General features: G+C 50.4%; 2 protein-coding genes across 5 annotated transcripts; one reads left to right on the forward strand and one right to left on the reverse strand.

Annotated features, from left to right (window-relative positions):
• The first annotated feature begins 1,831 nt into the window (after positions 1 to 1,831).
• On the forward strand, positions 1,832 to 8,070 carry GCDH (glutaryl-CoA dehydrogenase). 4 transcript variants are annotated; one of them, XM_059918247.1, is made up of 12 exons: positions 1,832 to 1,890; positions 1,967 to 2,096; positions 2,186 to 2,242; positions 2,504 to 2,647; positions 2,822 to 2,884; positions 3,173 to 3,343; positions 4,061 to 4,190; positions 4,272 to 4,488; positions 5,030 to 5,133; positions 5,397 to 5,522; positions 5,812 to 5,972; positions 7,522 to 8,070. In XM_059918247.1, exons 2-12 carry the CDS (start codon positions 2,006 to 2,008, stop codon positions 7,593 to 7,595), a joined length of 1,338 nt encoding a protein of 445 aa, XP_059774230.1. In that variant the 5' UTR covers positions 1,832 to 1,890; positions 1,967 to 2,005; the 3' UTR covers positions 7,596 to 8,070. The 4 variants fall into 4 exon arrangements, with proteins under 4 accessions (XP_059774230.1, XP_059774232.1, XP_059774233.1 ...); XM_059918249.1 differs by having other exon boundaries at positions 2,186 to 2,221; XM_059918250.1 differs by lacking the exon at positions 2,186 to 2,242.
• On the reverse strand, positions 7,148 to 20,694 carry SYCE2 (synaptonemal complex central element protein 2). The gene is made up of 5 exons (XM_059918251.1): positions 20,658 to 20,694; positions 19,927 to 20,060; positions 10,063 to 10,273; positions 8,546 to 8,734; positions 7,148 to 7,439 (listed from the first exon to the last, which is right to left on the reverse strand). Exons 1-5 carry the CDS (start codon positions 20,670 to 20,672, stop codon positions 7,392 to 7,394), a joined length of 597 nt encoding a protein of 198 aa, XP_059774234.1. The 5' UTR covers positions 20,673 to 20,694; the 3' UTR covers positions 7,148 to 7,391.
• Positions 20,695 to 22,308: the final 1,614 nt, after the last annotated feature.

Below are 22,308 nucleotides of genomic sequence, written 5' to 3' on the forward strand. Positions count from 1 at the left end.
GAGGTGTCCAGAAGAATTAGAGTTATGCAAAATCCCAGACAATTCAGGGTGGTGATGGACTCCCTACTGAGTGAGGAGGAGAGTTCAAATCATTTTATTTGGATATTAAGGGCAAGAAGGGCCCAGAAAGTGGAAGAGTCTGAGACACACCCAGGCCTCAGGCACTTGGGGATATGCAGGCTAGTGATCACCTTCAGACACAGTCTCACAGTTACTCCCATCATACTCAGTCAGAGACAATGTGTGAGACAGAGCATTCTACACAGACAACTACCCAGACTGTCTATGTGGGAAGAGGTGTTCCTGGGTGGGCAGGGAGGGGTCTGTCCTGGGAAGCAGGAGGCCTGGATCCCAGTCCTGGTCCCTGCTCTGCACCTGGTCCATTGTGACCTTGAGCAAGACCAATCTGCTTTCTGAGCCTTACTTTCCCCAACTGGGAAATGGACAGGGTCATGGTAGATGAGTGACCTTCAGATACAGAGATGGTCAAGCATGATACATCCAGGTTCGAAAGCACACCTCACAAGTGCTCATAAAAGTGATCTAGGTGAGCATAGCCATTCACTCAGCTATATACTCAAGCTCACAACCACACACAACACATAGACCAAATCACACTGACACATATAGTTATACACAATCGCCCAGACATACATAAAAATATCTAGTCATATTCTCACAAAGATAACAGCCACATCTACAGAGAAAGCCATCAAAACAGAGTCATGGGGCTTCTCTGGTGGCGCAGTGGTTAAGAATCCGCCTGCCAATGCAGCGGACAGGGTTCGAGCCCTGGTCCGGGAAGATCCCACATGCCGCGGAGCAACTAAGATCGTGCGCCACAACTACTGAGCCTGTGCTCTAGAGCCCGTGAGCCACAACTACTGAGCTTGCGTGCCACAACTACTGAAGCCCACGCGCCTAGAGCCTGTGCTCTGCAACAAGAGAAGCCACTGCAATGAGAGAACCGCGCACCGCAACGAAGAGTAGCCCCCGCTCGCCGCAACTAGAAAAAAGCCCTCACGCAGCAATGAAGACCCAAAGCAGCCAAAAATAAATAAATAAAATAAAATAAAATAAAAAATTTAAAAAAAATCAGTAGCCCTGAAAAAATTATAAAAAAAAAGAGTCATGCACACAGTACCACAAAAACACACGATCACACAGAATACCATTACACGAGCTTACAATTAGACAAGAAACCACAAAGAAATTCAGTCACACACAGTCACAGTTACACAGGCACACAACCACCCATAGTCAACAGCCCCAAAACGTCACAGAAACAGTCAGCCCCATTCACATATAGATACACAGTCACTCAGGCTCAATCAACCGCACAGAATCACAAAGCACAGGGAATCACACCAAGTCACACAGTCACATGTGGCTAGCAAGCTTCCTGGGACAGACTGGCAGACAGCTTGGGCTGAGATCGCCCACCAGAGCCCACCTCCTCCCACACAGAGTACCCCATTAAAGGAGACCTTGAGGTCTGGTCTCCTGGGTACTAGGACTCATTTTTCTCGTGCCTCAGTTGCCTACTTTAACTCCAGACTCTGCCCTCGCCCCCTACCACCAGGAGTGGGCCGAGCTCCCTCCTAGGGCCAATCAGAGCAGGAATACAGCTGGCCAATCGAGTTGGCGCACTAGTCTTCCGCCCCTTCTCTGTTCCGCCCCTTAAAGGGGTTAAGGTGCCTCGGCTTGGGCGCGCCCGCTTACGCCTGCAAGGCTGCCGTGGCCCCTTTAAAAGGCAGAGCCGTGAAAGAGCGGAGTCCTAGGAAGAACCAATGACAAGCCCCATTTGGCCTCTTCTCCGCCCGCCCCCTCCGGAGGTCAAAAACCTTGGTCAGTAGCACTGTGGCCTGTGCGGTGAGCCCGGGGCTCCAGGTAAGGACTGGCTATAGGGGCGAAGGGCGCAAAGGGCCAGGGGAGCCAGTCCGCTCAGAGGCCTCCATTCCTCCAGGTCGGCCTTGGTTGTTCCGCTCGCCAGCTCGCTGCACACATGGCCCTGAGAGGCGTCTATGGGCGGCTACTGAGCCGTGGGCCCAGCCTGCGAGTCCTTCGTTCATGGAGCTCGGCGGCGACGCAGACCGGTCAGTGCCGGACTGGAGGTGGGATGGGGAGGGAGAAACTTGAGGCTCGGGGACTTCCCCGGGGTGATTTCCCCGTCCTGTGTTTGCAGAAAAAGGCGGGAAGACCCAGAGCCGATCAGCCAAGTGTAAGGACCCCTTGTCGCGCCGTACGTCTGCGGCCCTTGTCTAACTGTCTGTCTGTCCCGGATGGGCTTTGTCCCGGAATCCGAGGGCTGCCCAGGCGGGGAGGCAGGGCCGCTGAGGCAGTGAGTTTCCCCGAGAAAGGCCACTTTGTCAGTCCTGTTTGCAGCCCACATTTGTTGGGAGCGAAATGGGGGTTGAGGGATGGGGCTGATGATTCTGGGGGAGGGGAGGGTGTGGTGGTCGGGTGGGTAGGGATGAGCCCCACCTCCTCCAACTCTGCCCAGCCTCGCGGCCCGAGTTTGACTGGAGGGACCCACTATTGCTGGAGGAGCAGCTGACAGCAGATGAGATCCTCATCAGGGACACCTTCCGCACTTACTGCCAGGAGCGCCTCATGCCCCGCATCCTGCTGGCCAATCGCAACGAAGGTGCCCAGGCAGGCGGGTGGGCACCCTGGAGCTCCCGCTGCCACCTGAACCACACTCTCCACCATTCACACCAGCTATGCCTGCTCTAGCTGGGCCTTAGGGCACCTCTGGTCCTGGGTTGGGGCTCCAGTGGGCCAAGGCTGGGCCTGAAGTTGGGCATCTGTCCCTTTGCAGTTTTTCACCGGGAGATCATCTCAGAGATGGGGGAGCTGGGTGTGCTGGGCCCCACCATCAAAGGTAGGGACAAATTTCTCTCCACACTCTGCAGCCCCCACTCTGTCCTGAAAAGCCCCTTCCTTTCCTTGAGCCTAGTTTCCCAGTCTGTAAAGAGAGGCTGTTAATCCCTCTGTCTGAAGTGGCTGTGGGGATGAAACCCTCAAGTAAGGGCCAGCTTGGTACCCTCTCCTTGGGTGCCCCTATGTATCTCTGTCTCTTGGGCCCCAGGAGTCACTGATCTCAGCTGGGCAGGGCTTTGTCCCCCATTGCCCTATTTCTCCCCTCCCCCACCCCCCCCGCCCCCACCAGGGTATGGCTGTGCTGGAGTCTCATCTGTGGCCTATGGGCTCCTGGCCCGAGAGCTGGAGCGAGTGGACAGTGGCTACAGGTCAGCGATGAGTGTCCAGTCCTCCCTCGTCATGCACCCTATCTACGCGTACGGCAGCGAGGAGCAGCAACAGAAGTACCTGCCCCGGCTGGGTGAGCAGCTGCCTGTGGAGCCTGGTGGAAGGAAGGCAGTCCCAGTGGTCTGAAACTCAGGGGCAGGGCTATCCCAGGCTGCCTTCTGTCCTCACCCCAAGGATATTACCAGTGGCCACTCAGGCCCCCTGCTAGACCCTGGGCCTCACCCCCACATCTGATTCTCCTAGGTCTCTCTTTTTTTTTATTTCCTAGGTCTCTCTTAACTCTGCCCCTTCCTCACCACCATCATATCCCCCATGATTTGCTTTCTGTACTCCCCATTCCAGTCCAAAGTTTAAAGTCTTAACTTCCTAACTGGGTCCACAAAACCCCATGTGAGCAGGCCTCTGCTGATCTTTCCACCTCATCTCTGGCCACTTCCTTGATAGCTCCTTCCCAGCCACACTCAGCTACTTGGAATTCTCAGTTGTACCACTAGGCCTTTGCACATCCTGGTCCCTCTACCAGGACTGCTCTTTACACCTTTTCCTGCTTAACTCCTTTTCACTGCCCTTCAAGACAGTTTAGCCCACCCTTTCATGACTTGTATTGGGCCTCACCCCATCATGGCATTGTGACTATGGCCTGGGTGAGACCTGTCCCCCCACCACCTGGGAGTGCTGTGAGGGCAGGGCTGGATCTGCCTTGGCCTGGCTCAGTGGAGAGGCTGACAATTTTCAGTAGAGGGAATGAATGGGCGAGAGGCAGCCTCGTGACCCTGTCTCATGCCTGCAGCCAAGGGGGAGCTCCTGGGCTGCTTTGGGCTCACAGAGCCTAACCATGGGAGTGACCCCGGCAGCATGGAGACCAGAGCCCGCCACAACCCGTCCGGCAGGAGCTACACCCTCAATGGGGCCAAGACCTGGTGAGAGGCCTGGGCGCCTCAGGCAGGTGGGCAAGGGCAGTGGGTGACGGCCAGACACCTCACTGCCTGTCCTGCCTCCAGGATCACCAACTCACCTGTGGCCGACCTGTTTGTAGTGTGGGCTCGGTGTGAAGATAGTTGCATTCGGGGCTTCCTGTTGGAGAAGGGGATGCGGGGCCTCTCGGCCCCCAAGATTGAGGGAAAGTTCTCTCTGCGGGCCTCGGCCACGGGTATGATTATCATGGACGATGTGGAAGTGCCAGAGGAGAATGTGCTGCCCAAGGCGTCTGGTCTGGCGGTAAGCAGCAGCCACCTTGGGAACTGGCATCAGGTCACCTGCTGGTTCTCTTTTCTTGGGCAGGCACCATGCTAGAGACCCAGCTGGGGAACAGACACACATGGAGTTCACACAGTAGTGATTTGGAGAGGCTCTGCCTGGCTCACTGATGTGCAGAAGCTGCCCCATTTTGGTGACCATCTCACTCATGCTGGCTCTGCCCAGTACATATAGGCCTGAACCAGCTTAATCCTTTGATGCATGTGTATCTTCCTGTCTCCTTACATCAGCCCCTAGGTCTGAGCATCCAGTCCAGACCCTGGGCTGGGTAGAACTGTATGCAAACCAAGAGTGAGCAGGCAGTGAGCAAGACCTTATGTGCATGAGCTTTGGTGTCAGGGCCATGTGTGACTTAAACAGTTGCCCTGAGTCCCCCTTGTTTACACTGACTGCACGTCTTGGGTGTCTGGGGAGGGGGCCTCCCCCTCCTACTTAAAAGTTAGTTCTGCACAGGCTTCTCATCTCCTCTTGGTGGGGCTGAGGCCCCCTCTGAACCCTGCAGGGTCCCTTCGGCTGTCTAAACAATGCCCGCTATGGCATCACCTGGGGTGTGCTTGGAGCTGCTGAGTTCTGTTTGCACACGGCCCGGCAGTACACCCTGGACAGGTGTGTAGGGGCTGCCATGAGAACTCCTGGGGGGTGGGGGGGGGCTTGGGTTCCGTCTCTTACCCGCCCCCCCGGCCCCCACCCACGAGACCTAAGTTCCCTGCTCTGTGAAATGGCTGAGGAAGTCCTTCTGAGCAGTGAGGGGCTCAGTCAACAATAGGGCCAGAGTGAGCTGCATGGGGGCTGAGGCAGCATGGGAAGGCCCTGGGACAGGACTGGGGAGTAGGGCCCTCCTTGTACTTACCCTGACCCTGACCACATAGGATCCAGTTTGGTGTCCCACTGGCCAAGAACCAACTGATTCAGAAGAAGCTGGCGGACATGCTCACCGAGATCACACTGGGCCTTCATGCCTGCCTGCAGCTCGGCCGCTTGAAGGATCAAGACAAGTAGGGGCTGTGTGTTTGGGGAGGAAGCGGGAGGCAGCTGTGGTGGGAGGACCCAGTGCCCCTTCTGGGCATGGTGGCAGCTGGCCCTGGAGAGAGAGGTCCTTCCTGCCTGGTGGCCCTTTGGGACCCATCCCTTCCTGCCTCTCCCTCATTACAAGCTGTGTCTGTTGCTGTGACGGTAACCCTCCTCCCCAGCTGGGTTTGCCCAGGGTGTAGGGATGCCTGGATGCCCAAAGCAGGGTCAGTTCTTTATAATCCAATGCTCGTTACACGTCTGTGCTGTTCCCAGGGCCACCCCGGAAATGATCTCCCTGCTGAAGAGGAATAACTGTGGGAAGGCCCTGGACATTGCCCGCCAGGCCCGAGACATGCTGGGAGGGAATGGGATTTCTGATGAGTATCACGTGATCCGGCATGCCATGAACCTGGAGGCCGTGAACACCTATGAAGGTGGGGGCTGGATCCCTGGGGCGGGGTTCACAGTGGCCTCACGTCTGGGGAAGAGGACAGCAGACCCAAGTCCTACTCCCAGCTGTCACCAGTTGGCAGCATGACCTGGGGCAAGTCCCACCCTGTGTCCCTCATCTGGAGTGGCCCACACTGGGACCGTGGAAGTAAACCCTCCCAGTCCTTTCCTCCATTATGCTCCAGGGGAGGGATGTTCCCAAGCCTGCTTACGGCTTCTTCAGGCATTCCCAGAGTGGGGCATTAATGCCCAGCGAGCTGGTGGATGCAAGGGAGTGAGAGTGCAGCTACACACAGGAACCACCACTCCATTTTATGTGGTGTTTGCACCTGACAACTAGTTGTGACTCGCATGGGGCCCAGAACCCCTTGCCTCATGGGAAGACAGACATAGAAAAAGATAATTAAAAAGAAAAGAGATGTGGGGAATTCCCTGGAGGTCCCGTGGTTAGGACTCGGCCTCTTCACTGCGGTGGCCTGGGTTCAAGCCCTGGTTGGGGAACTAAAACCCCACAACCGTGGTGCAGCCAAAAAAAAAAAGAAAAGAGGTGTACAATTCCACTGTGAGTCACACAGAACTGGAGGGAGCTGTAACAGGCACTCAATCTCTTAGGGAGAAAGTGGGACCATGTTAAGCCTTGAGGGAGGTGTAGGAGCTCCCTGGGCAGAGATGGTGAAATAGCGTCCATGTGCTATTCTGGATTGGACATTCCAGAAACAGCAAGAAGGAGGGCTGGGGGTGGGGGTTTCTACAGGCATGACAATGACCCGGAGGACAAGCAGAGGGCACCTTCAGATAGTTTTACGCAGGGGAGGGACAGGGTCAGATTTGCACTTTAGGAAGAAAATAGAATTATTTTGCTCCATAAAAGGGAGGCCATAATCTCTGCCTTCCACCTCTGGAAGCCGAGGAAGAGCAAATGAGAACACTGAGGGCTGTAAAGTATTACTTAGACATGTGGATGTGGGATGGGATGTGGAATGTGGGGCGTGGGGCGGTGGCTCTAGGATGGGGGATCATCTGGGACAGGCAACTAACTGTCTGATGTTTGCTTTCCCATTCCTCCTGTGGGTGAGAAAGGGCCTGATCCATTTCTGCAGAGCTCATCAGCTCTTTCCACCTCTGTGGGAAGAAAGCATGGCTGGGTTGAAAATCAAACGTTTAATCAACCGTGTGGGGTTGGGGTCGGGTGAATCGGGGAGCACCAAAGCTTGGCCCATGGTGAGGGCTGGACTCGCTGCAGTTTTGGGCCTGGCACAGGGAGCTTTGGGTTGGTTGGTCGGTCGGTTTTTGCCAAGATGCATTACAGAACTCTGAAAAACAATTTTCTCAGCATGGCCAGAACGGTGGCCTCTGAGCCTTCCCTTGGTGGCTGTCACTAAGGGGGGCTCTCCTGGCAGCTGTCAGCATTCGCTGTCTTTGTGGGTCTGTTCTTCTTCCAAAGTAGTAGCCTGTGGGGAGACATGAAGGTTGACTTTAAAGGGAAGTTGTGAGCTGTTAAGACTCCAAACCAACTGCATTTATCTTGCCCAGGCACTCATGACATCCATGCTCTGATCCTCGGAAGGGCAATCACAGGGATCCAGGCGTTCACAGCCAGCAAGTGAACCCACTTCACCTGGGAGCCTGGATGGTACCAAACCCCTTCCCAGGGAGATACTGCGCTCTGAGCTTAGCCAGGGAGGTGGCAGATGGAGCCAATTCTTCTGGTGGGAAGTGAGAGACGCTGATTTTTAAATATCAAAATTTCCCTTTTGAAGTCATTCAAATGTGTTCCTTAAAAAGAAGATGGGACTCTCTGTACTGAGTTTCTCAGTCCAGTTTTAACTGTGGACGGGAACAGACTCCACTCACCTTGGAACAGAAGCTCCCTTTGACAGGGGAGCAGGGAGAGGGAAGGAGAGTGACATGGAAGCAACTTGTGAGACCCACCTGGTGTCTGACTACGCAGACTACCCCCTCCACACAGCAAGAGTTTACTCTGCGCCCTCTGACCCTCCCATCTTAGGGTAAGTGCCTTATGCTGGACGTTGGAGCAGAGTGAGGGGGAAAGAGAGAATAATAAAGAGTCTGCATGTCTGAGCCCACAGTGTCGGACCACAGTTACTTGTAACCACCCGAGAAGTTACTTCAGTCACAGGGGAAAGGAACATGTGTCGGGGCTGTGAAGCGCGCTGGGACCTGGTGGGGATTTCGGCCGCCCCAGAGTGATCCACGCCTGAGTCTTGGGCTCAGCTGTAATAAATAAACCCAGTTAGGCACTGCCAGGGCTGAGGGCTGAGGGGACTTTGTCCTTTCTGTCACCACAGAGCTGACGCACAGTGTGGGAAATAACGGTCCAGCTTCTCAGTTCGGACTCAACACATTACAGGGGAGCACGGGGCCACAAGTGGGATGGCAAGAGCCCCAGGGCTTTTGCAGTAATAGTGGCCCCTGTGGGGTTTAGGGCCCGGCGGTGCTAATGTCCTTGTTCTCTGTTGACATTTACTTTCACCTTAGCCGCTACAACTCTCGTTCCTCCAGCGGGACCCATGTGAATGTGTGAGTTCAGTCATACCTCAGGCTGGCCGCACAGGTCTTTGTACACGGTCTCCACGGTGTGGCACACTTCTTTGAGCTCTGTTTCCAGGTGACTGATCTTTGCCATTTTTTGGGTGAACTCTTGGAGCTTTTCCTGAATGATCTTGTTGTGGTGATTATAAATCTGATACATCCTCTCCTCTAGCTTCTCTGTTAGGTCTGAAACCTTTGAAAGAATAAGATGTGTTCTTGGAAAGTCAAACAAGAGGCATCACAAGACATTTGTTCTAGCTGGCTCTTTCAGATTTCTGCAATTTATCTTATAAAAGTGGTAAAAACAACTCCTGTGACTGGAGGTGAAATTGCCTGTATGTTAAGTTTTTCTTTTTAAAAAGCAAGGTGCGGGAATTCCCCGGTGGTCCAGTGGTAAAGAATCCGCCTTCCAGTGCAGGGGACGTGGGCTCAATCCCTGGTCGGGGAACTAAGATCCCACATGCTGTGGGGCAACTAAGCCCACGTGCCACAATTATTGAGCTCCCACACCTCAACTAGAGAGCCCGCGTGCCACAGAGCCCACGCACCACAACTACAGAGAGGAAAACCCGCATGCCACAGCTAGAGAGAAGACTGCGCGCCGCAACTAGAGAGAAACCCGAGCAGACCGCGCGCTGTAACGAAAAAGATCCCGTGTGCCTCAGCAAAAATCCCGTGTGCCGCGACTAAGACCCAACGCAGCCAAAAAAAAATAAGGAAAATAAATAAATAAAATAAAATAAATATTAAAAAAAAAACAAGGTGCAAAATTATGTATATAGTATAAGCTCAACCAGGTTAGGAGGAAAGTATATAGAACAGAGACTGGAAGAAAACATGCAACAAAGTGGCTTCTAGGAGGTGGTATCATAAGGGTGTTTTTATATTTTTTTCTGCTATGTTATATATTTCTCTACTCTCTACATTTTCTATGTACAAGGTAGGTAGAGATGGTGGGGGGCAGGGAAAAAAGTCAGCCTGTCATTGAGAGATGACATGTGGAATCCACAAGCTGTCCAGCTCACAGGACCCATTACGCATTTTGAAGAAGCATTGGCGGCGACAGCCATTAACACCAGACCTGAACATAACATCAGGCTTTGTTAGACATAAGCCCCAGCCATGTCCAGGGACCTCCACTCTCCTGTCACAAATCATTCGACTTCTGGAGGACAAATGGGTGTGACAATGCATGTTATGCCTCAATGCCCTCCTGCCACAGCCATTAGTCCTGGCATGAAGTAAGGGCCTGGGCTGTGGGTGCAGATGAACCTTGGCTTCTTATCCTGGTTCTCTCACTTGGGCAAATTATTTCCAAACCTTACTTTTCCCATCTACAAAGTGGGTCCAATCTCTTCTTTGCAGGATAGTTGTAAGGGTGAAATGAGGTACTGCGTGCAAGTTGCCTAGCACCATGCTGGGAACATAACTGTGGTTCATTCCCTCTCCTTTCACTTTTTACATAAAGAACCTCCTCCCCTTTCATTGGGGCTTGGCAGTATGTGGGGGGAAATCCGTCACCTTGATCCTGAGGCTGTCTCTGAAGTTGGTCATGAGGGCATGGTCCTTCTGCCTGCTCTCGTTGATGTTTTCGATCAGCTCCTGGGCCCTCTTCTTCAGGATGTCGATGCTCGAGTCCAGAGAGGAGAAGTAGGGTCCCGACTTCCCTTCCAGCATCATCAGCTGGCGGTTGGCACTGGAGGTGGCCATAGAGGGGCTAGAAACCTGACTTCTGAAAGTATAGGAAACTGAGATCAGCGCCAAACTGTTGACAGCGGCTGATCTGAATTAGCTCCGTGGTGGGAGGAGAACCTGTGTTGTGTGTCTCTCGTGGGTGACACTTGTTTATTTCATTCACACATACACCCCCACCCCACCCCTGAGAGGCAGGGATGGCATCCCATCTTATAACTGTGAAAGCAGACCCAGGAGCACAAACAAAATCTGCCCAAGGTTCCAGAACAAGAAGATCTGCCTGACTGCAAAGCCCACAGTCGTTTTATTACACAAACTTGCTGCTTTGAAATGAGCATCAATAATATTAAAAATAGTTTAGATGCTTTCTTAGATGATCTTCCTGTCACCAGCCTGCTGAATCCCTTTCCATCCCTTTCTAAACCTACTTAGTGACGCTCATAGCAGCATGCAGACCACCTGGGGTTAGTGTACCTGCGTGTCTCTGCTCCCATCAGGTAAGGTGGCCTGTTAAGAGGTAGTTATGTTAAAAAATAAAAATTTTAAAAATACCCCTCAAAAGAGTTAGTTATGTTTGTCCCACATTGTACACATGACTATAATTATGCAATTCATTAAATATCGTGTTAGCTAGTGACATGCGAAAAAGGGACAGGTGTCTAATAAAGCTAAATGGAATGACTAAAGATGACCCTAAAAAAACATAACTATTAAATCAAGTGTGGGGGAGACAGCTATATATTGGGACATATATAATGTAGAACATAAAAATGTAGAAGGATTCTGCATACAGATCGCTTTGTCAAGGCCTGTAAGTTTTTGCTCTGCTATAAAAACACAAAAGTGGAAATTGTGGGTAATGCATTATGAATGAGGTTTATGCAAAAAAAAGAAAACAGTTGCAATCTGATCAGCAGACCCATTGGTGTTTTAAATTAAGCTAAAATGTTTAAGGTAAGCTGCTTGTTTTTTTTGCCATTTCTTTGCTTTATCTGCCATGCACCATGCTAAACTACATGCCTCATCTTGCTGCATCCTCACAACCACGCTTTGGGGTCTATTCCCATCATCTTTACCTCATAGCTGAGGGCACAGGCTCAGCGTGGTTGTGTCACTTTCTCAGGATCACCAGCCAGTCTGTGCAGAGCCGGGTGTGGCGCCCAGTTGGCCTGACCCCCAGCCTGTGTCCTGCTTCCCCCAAAGTTCTCAGTTTCCTCCTCGCCCCCTGAGGTGCTTCCAGCTCTGAATGGCTGACTCAGAGGTGCCAACACAGCAGTTCCTCAACACACCAGTTCACACACAACCATAAAGTCAGGCATGACTGCAAGCCAGCCACAGCTACTTAGAAAAACACGTCTTGATTTTTGGATGCTTCCTCCATACAACTATTTTTTTGACTTCTCCCTGACTGCCTGAGCTCTTCATTTTGGCTCAGGATGCAAGCACAGTGAAACTGGGGTGCATGAGAGCCAGGCTCTCATTGACACAAAAGTCCTCAGGCCTGAGACGCCGGCTGTGTCCTTGTCCTCGTGTATTCCTTACCAGAAGTTTTCTTGCCCCTGGGCCTTTGCATTTGCTCTCTGGCTGGGAGACCTAGCCCAGACCACGGCATCTCCAAGCCGCCTATGACCTATGCTTGTCACTGTCCACACCCTTGTCTCCCCATTTATCTCTGCATTCCCAGCAACCAGCACATAGTAAGTCCTCCACTGTCTGTTGAATGAGTGAAGGATACTGATCTAGTCCTCCCTCCTCTGGCTTCACACAAAGCATGCAAGTTCATCTGCCTCCAAAGCCAGACACTTGTGTTCGGTGCATTTGTCAAGATGAGAAAGTGTGCCTCTGATCAAGGCAGACATTTTATAGCAAAGCCTTATATCAGCTAGAAAACAACAGACCAACTAAAGTCTCCCTGGGTATTCTTGTTAAAAAACGTTTTGCTGTCCCCGGTACCTACCTCTCATGGGAAGAATAATAAAAGTGCATCAAATAAATGAATGAATGACTAGCAAGGGCTTTCATTACCATCCATGCTTTCATGTCTCCCAAACTTCTGAGCTCCCAGCAAGGTACCTGACTATCCCCAGGCCCATTCCACTTGGCTGTCCCAGAGGCATTTCAAACTCCTCTAAATTTGCACAGCAGGGACGTCCCTGGTGGTCCAGTGGTTAAGACTCCATGCTTCCAGGGCTTCCCTGGTGGCGCAGTGGTCAAGAATCCGCCTGCCAATGCAGGGGACACGGGTTCGAGCCCTGGTCTGGGAAGATCCCACATGCCACGGAGCAACTAAGCTCATGTGCCACAACTACTGAAGCCCGCGCACCTAGAGCCCGTGCTCCGCAACAAGAGAAGCCACCACAGTGAGAAGCCCGCGCACTGTAACGAAGAGTAGCCCCTGCTTGCCACAACTAGAGAAAGCCCGCACGCAGCAATGAAGACCCAATGCAGCCATAAATAAGTAAATAAATAAATAAATTTATTTTTTAAAAAAAATAAAGACTCCACGCTTCCAATGCAGGGGATCCCTGGTCAAGGAACTAAGATCCCACATGCAGGGCAGTGCGGCCAAAAAAAACAACAGCAAAAAAAACTGCACACCAGCCCAATGTTGTCCTCCCTCCTCATTTCATTGAATGACACCAAAAGCCACCTGGTTCCCAAGCCAGAAACTTAGCAGTCAGCCTGGAGCCTGGCTTCTCTCTGTCCTTCCAAATCCTGTCACAAAATCCTTTCATTTCCACCTCCTTAATTTCTCCCAAATCTATCCTCTCCTCCCCACCCAATCATTCACAACCCCACGCCTATCATTCTCATCTGGGCCCTAGTGACCTTATAACCGCAATCTGATGTCCCACTTCTGCTCCACAGCCCACAAGAGCCCCCACCAGCTGCAGGAGCAAGTAAATTCCCTAGCACAGCACACAAGGCTTTCCAGGGCCCTGGCCTGCACTTTCTCTTTTCACCCTCCACTCCCAGCAACTTGAAACCTTCCACAGTTTCACCAAACTCATCAGCCTTTGCCTGAAATGATTTTTCCTTTCTGTCAGCTTCACAAGGCAACTTTTGGAGCATCCTTACCTCACCTTTGCTTTCTAATCACAACACTGCCAGTTTGTACACTACATTCCCCCCAGGCGCCATGCACACTCTGGGCAGGGACTGCATTGCCTTCATTCCAAAGGCATCACAACTATTTGCCGAATACCGAAATGAATGAACTGCTGCTGGAGCCAGAGCCAGATGTAACATTCTTGCTCTTAAGCCACTTTGCACCCAAAGTTGCTTTGTTGTCCCAACAGTATAGGATTCTGAAATTAAAATCGATGATAGAACCAGGTGCTTCTTTTTGTGTAATTGCTCACAACCTGCTTGAGCTGCTAACTGTTCAAAGTTGCTCCTTTTTCAAGCTCAAGGGATAAAGCTGGAACTGGTCTTCGTGGCAGCTACACAAATGGTGAAAAATCAATGGAATTCAGCTCACTCAAATTTCGTTATGGGACAAAGGCCTGCATCAGATGTCTGCAGAGAGCTTCTTGATTTTCCCCAACCTCTCCTTTGGGGATTTATTCCTTTCCATTTCATTTTTCTTAATACTCAGCAGCTGCATATTAATCAGGATGCTAATGAATCATAGGCTTCCCTGGGCCTGCATTCACCAATTAACTTTAATAAACAAAATGCACCGTGTCCTCTCCACTGGCTTCCCCCCATTCCCGGGCCTGCCTCTGTTGCCCAACCCTGGATGGAGGCCAGGGAATGGAAGTCAGCTCAACACAGCAGGCCGCGTGCGCACGGGGTAGGGCAGTGGGGGGTCGGGATGGGGGCTGTGAACACATCCCTCCGCTCATCTATGACGGTCTGTCCTTCTAAGGAGTACCTAATTCGGCTTTGAGGATTAGGACCTAGTTCCCGAGAAGAGCTCAGGCTGGCAGGGGGCCCGGGAACTGCGGAGGAAATGGGTTTAAGCGAAGAGACCATCTGTTCGCTCCAGGTAAAGCTGTGATTGGCAGGCGTGTGAGCCAGAGCCACCCACTGGTGGGGCCCTCCCTCCGTGGCCTCTAACGGATATACAAGTAAACAATCCGCCAGCCACTTATGACCACCGCAGGCGGCAGTCCCAGGAGGGGAGGCAAGCTAATCAAACATTCAAGGAGGAACACAACAGAATCTTTGGCGCTTGGGCAAAACGATGTTTTGCTGAAGTACAGCCAGGAAGGGGGAAGGTTTGAATCGAGGCTGCGGAGCCCATTCCTTTCACCCTCTGCTCTTCTCGCCCGAAATGTGCTCACATTTTAATCATGTCACTGAGAGTCTGCTGCTATTACCAGATCTATTAACTGGTCCTCGCATGGTTCTAGTTCATCTGCTTCTCAGCCCAAAGCTCTTTTGGAACTCCTCGAAGTCTCTCAGTGATTCGCAGTTGTCTGTGTCTCCTCACCACTTAGACCCCAGTCTAAACATACTATTTGCAGGAAGGTGTTATCAAACTACTTCAGTTATTTCCTTCTTTTTTTTCTGGTCTCCAACTGACTGCACACACCTGGAAACCATTCTGCCCTGCGGTCTGGTTTACAACTGAGGAATCTGGGAGGCAAGAGGAAGCTGGCTTTGTGCGTGCAGTCCTCAGGCGCCCTGTCCTGAGCCTCGTTCTATCCCCAGGTGAGCTCCTTCACTGAAGCAGCACCATCTCCAGCCCCTGGACCACCCACCCCCCCACCCTGGATTCTGCGTCAGAAAGTCCAACCCCTATCTTGGATGCATTCGTGTGTATGTCTCTGGTCACCTCAGACTCAACAAAGGCAAAATATAACTTGTGCTTCTGCCAGCTGGAAACTGCCCCAAGCCAGAAAGCGGGGAGCAGTAGTGGCAGGGGAAGCCTTGATTTGTAGTGTCTGCCGATTTCCATGGTGCAGAGACTCCCACTATAGCCACTTTCAAGCTACTAACATGAAGTTGCTAAATGCCAGGTCGGGAAGAGATGTGTAGAACTGGCTCTTGCGGGCAGGAGCTGGCTCCAGCACACCGCAGCTGGGAGACGTCCTCAGCTCATTCCCTTCCTCATGCCTCACTAGACGACCCCCCTCATCTTCTCTCCATCTGCCCTGCTAGATGCCACCCCTGAAGAAGCCTCCCACCTATCTCCCAGGTCCACTCATGCCCCCTCCCACCCATTCTTCACAGAGCAGCCGGTGTCTTTTTATAACAGGAACCTGAGCATGTTACTTCTATGACCCAGCCATTCCCCACCTAGGTATCTACCCAAGAGAAATGAAAACTTGTACACGGGTGTTCATAGCAGCATTACTCACAAGAGCCAAAGAGCAGAAACAACCCAAATTTCCATCAGCTGACGAATGGATAAATAAAACGTGGTACATCCATAATATAGAATATTATTCAGCCACACAGAGGAATGAAGTTCTGATACATGTTACAACAACATGGATGAACCCTGAAGACATGATGCTCAGTGAAAGAAGCCAGTCACAAAGGACCACATAATTGTATGATTCTACTTATATGAAATATCCAGCAGAGGCAAATCTGTAGAGACAGAAAGTAGAGTTGTGGTTGCCAGGGACTGGGAAGGACGCAGGGACTGGGAGGTGACGGTTAAGGGGTCAAAGGGTTATTTCAGGGCAATGAAAATGTTAAAAAGTTGACTGTGGTAATGGTTGCAGAGCTCTGTGAATGTACTAAAAACAATTGAATTGTACATTTTAAGTTAGTGAAGTGTGTGGTATACGAATTATATCTCAATAAAGCTGTTACCAAAAAACCAAAAATCCTTAGGATCAAGTCCACAGCCGACAAAATGCCCTGTGACCTAGCCTGTGCTGAGTCCCCCTCTGGCACTCCCTCCCCTGCCCACAAGGGAAACATTTTCCTACTACCTGACCTCCTCCGTGTCAGTACTTGTTCAGTATATGCCTTTCCTGTCAGATGGAAGCACTTGGGAGTGTATGAGCATGTCTGTCAGCGTACCCCGGCTGTCACTGCTGCCAATCACAAGGCCTGACATGCTGGGCTTCCCACTGTTTTGTGAACACACCAGGCCTGCTCCTGCCTCAGGGACTTGGTACTTGCAGCTCCCTCTGCCCGGAATGTTTGGGGTCCTGGGCGCCTCCTGGCTGGCTCCTCCTCACATGACCTCCTTAGAGATCGCCAGCTACTCTAAATTCCCTGCCACTCTAGTTGCTCCTTCTCTGTTTTGTTTCTTCACAGCACTTGCTACCAAGTGAAATCACATTTTTAAAAAAATTATCTACCTTTTAGAAAGGCAGCTTGGCAATAGACCCAGGATAGCCAACACAATATTAAAGAAGAATGAAGTTGGAAGACTGATGCTACTTGATTTCAAGACTTACTATAAAGCTGCAGCGATCCAGATAGTGTGGTACCGGTGAAAGAATAGAAAATAGGTCAATGGAACAGAATAGAGACCCCAGAAATAGACCCACACATATACAGTCCACTTATCTTTGACAAAGGAACAAAGAAAATTCAGTGGAGAGAGTCTTTTCAACAAATGGTGTTGGAACAACTGGACATCCACATGCAAAAAAAGTGAAGTTGGACACAGACCTTGCACCTTTCACAAAATTTTTCTCAAAATAGATATCATAGCCCTAAACTAAAACACAAAACTATAAAACTCCTAGAAGATATCATAGGAGAAAATCTAGATGGCTTTGGGTTTGGTGGTGACTTATTAGATACAATATCAAAAGAAAAAATTGGTTAGTTGGACTTTATTAAAATTTAAGGGCTTCCCTGATGGCGCAGTGGTTGAGAATCTGCCTGCCAATGCAGGGGACACGGGTTCGAGCCCTGGTCCAGGAAGATCCCACATGCCGCGGAGCAACTGGGCCCGTGAGCCACAATTACTGAGCCTGCGCGTCTGGAGCCTGTGCTCCGCAACAAGAGAGGCCGCGATAGTGAGAGGCCCGCGCACCGCGATGAAGAGTGGCCCCTGCTTGCCGCAACTAGAGAAAGCCCTCGCACAGAAACGAAGACCCAACACAGCCATAAATAAATAAATAAATAAATTTAAATAAATAAATAAATAAATATTTTTTAAAAAAGTTAAAAAAAAAAATTTAAAACTTCTACTCTGCAAAAGACACCATTAAGAGAATGAAAAAACAAGTCGCAGATTGGGGGCAAATCTTTACAAAACACAAATCAGATAAAGGACTGACACCCAAAATATACAAAAAACTCTTGAAACTCAGCAATAAGAAAACAAAAAATCCAATTTAAAAATAAGCAAAAGATCTGAACAGATACCTCACCAAAAAAGATATACAGATGTCAAACAAGCATATGAAAAGATGTTCAACTTCATACTTCGTAAAGAAGTTGCAAATCAACACAACGATACCACTACTGCCTGTTAGAATGGGGAAAATCCAAGACACTGACAACACAAAATGCTGGTGAGGATGTGGAGAAACAGGAACTCTCATTCATTGAAGACAGGAATGTAAAATGGTTCAGGCACTATGGAAGACATTTTGGTAGTTTCTTACAAAACTAAAAATACTCTTACCATATGATCTAACAATTGTGCTCCTTGGTATTTACCCAAAGGAGCTGAAAATTTACATCCACACAAAACCTGCATATGAATGTTTATAGCAACTTTATTCATAATTCTAAAACTTGGAAGCAACCAAGATGTCCTTCAATAGGTGAGTAGATAAATAAACTGGGGTACATTGTGTAAATTACTAAGTGCGTATTACTAAGTGAAAGAAAGTCAGCTCCAAGAGAGCAGGAATTCTGATTTGTTCACTATTGCATCCCCAGCATCTAAAACAGTGTTTGGGTAAAGAAAACCCTTGATAAATACTTGGTGAATAAATGTACAAGACAAAAATGTCTTTTTAAAGTCATCCGTGACACTCCTCTTTCTCTCACTCCAACATCGAATCTCCTAGCAGTTTATGTTAGTTCTATCTTCTTAAATCTATCCAGAATCTGACCACTTCTCATCACCTACATGGATCCACCCTGGGTCAAGTTAGGGTCATCTTGCACATAAATTATTCCAACTGCCTAATCACTGGCCTCCCTGCTTCCAATCCTGCCCTCAATAATCTATTCTCTACACAGCAGCTAGAGGGAGACTTTTAGTCCAGAGGACTACAAACTTCTATAAAGGGCCAGATAGGAAGTCTTCTGCTTTGCGGGCCATATGGTCTCAGGTGCAACAATTCACCTCTGCAGAAGCAACCCTGTTCTAATAAAACTTTATTAACAATAGTCCTCACCCTGCTGTAGTCACTTCCTGTCACTCTTCTATTCCAAATCTTTTCATGGGTAATTATCATCCAAAGTCCCATCACCTGTCTGACTGTATCTCTTACTATCTCCCTCTTACTCATGCTGCTCCAGCATAGTCCTCCCTCCGGGCCTTTGCAGCTGCTGTTTCTCTGCCTGGAGTGTAGTCCTCCTTACCCTCATGGTTCACTTGTCACCTCCTCCGTGAAGCCTTCCCTGACCCTCTGATCTAAACTGGCCACCTGGACCACCTAGAGGGGTGGGATAGGCAGGGTGGGAAGGAGACGCAAGAGGGAGGAGATATGGGGATATATGTATATGTATTGCTGATTCACTTTGTTATACAGCAGAAACTAACACACCATTGTAAACCAATTATACTCCAATCAAGATGTTAAAAAAAAAAAAAAAAAGAGCAGCTTCTAAGATCACTAGAGTCTGGTGGGTCTAGGAACATGAGCCCTGTTGGTTTTCAGAGTTAGATATTTGGGGAGCTTATCTCTCCAGTGTATGTCTTAAAAGTTGAAATGCCTGAGGAGTGGGTTTGAACCCTTTAGTCCTCAGGGAGAAGCTCCAGGGTTTGAGTTCCCTCCTGCTTGTGGGACACTGCACTGGGGGTGGGGTACATGGTGAGATTGTTTCCTAGCCTTTCCTACCCACTTTGATGTGATTTCTTCTCATTTGCCTAATGTGTAGTTATTACTCAGCCAGCCTTTAGGTTTTTATAAGAGGAAGTTGTTCCATGTGTAGCTGTAGACTGTTGGGAGGAGGGGAGTTCACAGGCATCATAGGGGGTTGGCCAAAAAGTTCGTTCGGGTTTTTTCTGACCATTTTATGGAATACTCGAACAAACTTTTTGGCCAACCCAATACATAGCTGTCTTGAACAGGAACTGCTATATGATGTTCTTAAGCAATTTTTTCTTCATTTTCAAATGAACTCCAGGTATCTCAGGGCCTCTTCAAAGCAATACTTGGCTGGATTAATTTAGATTGGCTAATGCATATAAATAAAAGTTGTTTTGTAGTTGTTAAAAGCTTATTTTATAATTTAGACTTAGCTGATTTAGACTGGCTTTGCATCAGAATAAACAAAATGTATTTTATCAACTTAAAAATAAATAAATAAATAAACTGGCCACCTGTCACTCTCTCCCTATTTTTTCCCCCAGAGCACTGAGCATCCCCTGACTACTGCATATTCCCCAGTTTACAGACGTTCCCCTAGAATGTCACCTCACTGCTGTGTCCCCAGCACTTCCATCCCAGGCACATGGGAGATGCTGGACGAGTATGTGCAACAAATGCGACAAGAGCAGACACTGGTAGGGTCTTGTGGAAGAAAAGGGTGAATGAGAGGGACTCAGGGGTCTATTTGGACTCGATGGGCCGGGTTCTTCCTCACCTAGCTGACCCTCGACCAGCCTCCTCTTCGCGGCTCTCCTCGCCTTGCTGCTGCTCCTGGCTCTCTCCCAACAGCTGTGGCTCCTGGTCCTTGCACTCTACCTGGGGCATGTCCACCTGTGAGCACGGCCAGCGCTTGAGAGGTCGAAGGAGAGCGAGAAGTGGTCAGATCCCCCTCCTCCTGCCCCTTCAACCCTGGGCACCTCTGTCTGCCGCTGCGGCATGTTGGGGACCCGCAGAAGAGACGGGGGGTGCTGGGACGGGCACCACGAGGACCGCGGGGATCCTGTGCCTGGAGCACAGGAGGACTGAGGTGGGGAGACCTGGAGGGGGCGGGGTGAGGACAGGTGCTCCGGATGGGGTGCTGGGGAGCCTGGGCTAATTGGTGTGCGAGTCGGCTCAAGGCCTTCAAGGAGGGAAAAGAGGTAGCAGAAAAAGAAGAAGAAAAACGGGTGAGGCGCGCGGATGTCTGAGTCTGTCTCTACCCTACTCCTGCCACTCGCCACGCGTGGAAGTCGGTCTGGCCTGGGCTGTCGGCGCGTCAGTCACACAATCAGTCGGTTAGTCAGGGCCCGGTAGGTCAGTCAGGAAATCGGAGCCCAGCCGGGCGAGGAGGGGCCGCGATGGCAGGAGACAAGCGGCAGGGCTCGGGTTCGTCGGGGAAGCCCAAGATCGCTGCCATTCCCTGCCCGTCCGCCTGCCGCCCGCGCGAAGGAAACAAGCGCAGCTTACTCCCGGCCGCTCCATTCCGTCTTTTCCCGCCTTCTTGTTCGCGCTCTCTGCGCACGCGCTGCCCCGCCCCCGGAATGTCCCGCCCCCAAGATGGGCCGCTGTGCGCACTCCTGGCCCCGCCTCTTTCTGGGAACTTGCGCGCGCAGTGGGGCGGGGACAGCCGTTAAGTGGCGGTTGGGCTGTCTAGGGGCTGCGCGCGCAGCCGGCACCGCCGGGAGGAGCCTGTGGTCTCTGAGCGCGCGTGTGCGCATGTGTGAAGTTCCAGGGCCCAAGGTCAGTAGGGGAATCCTGAGAACCCTCCGTTCATTCCTTACGTTTCCGTTCATCTGCTCTGCCCGGAGAAGTCTTTCCAATAAAAAATTCTGACCTTTGCTGTCCCTTGATTACGACCTATTGCCCTCAGTGAAAAAGTTTATGCAGTTACCACCTTGAATCAGAGTTACCTGCGCTCCAAAACCAGAAGCTCCTTGAAAGCGTGGGGGCCTGGCCCTTAAGAGTTGGGCCCATACCCCTTAATAATAATAGTAGTAATAACAATAATGAATTAATAGTGACAACAGTAATAGTAATTGGCACACAAGGAGCCACAAACTGGGAGAAAATATTTAACAACTTGTATCCAGTATCTACAAAGACCTCTTGCAACTCAGTGAGACAGAAAAAACCCAGTTAAAAAATGGGCAAAGGGCTTCCCTGGTGGCGCAGTGGTTGAGAGTCTGCCTGCCAATGCAGGGAACACGGGTTCGAGCCCTGGTCTGGGAGGATCCCACATGCCGTAGAGCAACTGGGCCTGTGAGCCACAATTACTGAGCCTGCGCGTCTGGAGCCTGTGCTCTGCAACAAGAGAGGCCGCGATGGTGAGAGGCCCGCGCACCGTGATGAAGAGTGGCCCCCGCTTGCCGCAACTAGAGAAAGCCCTCGCACAGAAACGAGGACCCAACAGAGCCATAAATTAATTAATTAATTATTTAAAAATTCAATGTTGTAATTCTTAAATTTCTAATTAAAAAAAAAAATGGGCAAAGGATTTGAAACGGTTGGGCAAAGGCCCTGAGGTCTGAGCAAGTTCAGTGCCTCTGAGGAGTAGCCAGGCCTGGTGGGGCGAGCAGGGCTTGGGGGAAGCAGTGGGTGAAGGATGAAGGGTTGGGACTTGGTCCCAACTGACTGGGAAGCAGGTGGAGCTCCTCGTTGGGACACCTGTCACCGTGTTCATGAAAGGGAGACAGTGGGAATCTGCTCACAATGCTCGGCCCTTCTGTGCAGGGCTCTGTCCCTGGCCACACACTAGAGCACACACCTTTACACCTACGTTCTGGAGAACTGGTTTTCAATCTGGGATCTTACCAATGGGGCAATGGGGGTGATCATTAAACTGCCACTCACTCTCAAAACCCATCTTGGTCTAGTAGCAAGGCGATAAAATCTAAAACATGAGACTATTATAAGGGTTTCAGGGATAAACATTTGGAACACATTAAGAGTTTAATAAACAGTGGCTAACAGTATCTTGTGGCAAAGCTACAAGTTAAACGAGATGCATCTTCCTGCAGCATCAGATTTGAAGATTTGAGTATTATCTACTGGGAAAAATCTCAGACTTGCTTTTAAGCATGCATACACAAACACACGGCACCAAACCAAAACAAAGGCA

This window comes from Balaenoptera ricei, chromosome 3, assembly GCF_028023285.1.
Source record: "Balaenoptera ricei isolate mBalRic1 chromosome 3, mBalRic1.hap2, whole genome shotgun sequence".
Classification (NCBI taxonomy): Eukaryota; Metazoa; Chordata; class Mammalia; order Artiodactyla; family Balaenopteridae; genus Balaenoptera; species Balaenoptera ricei.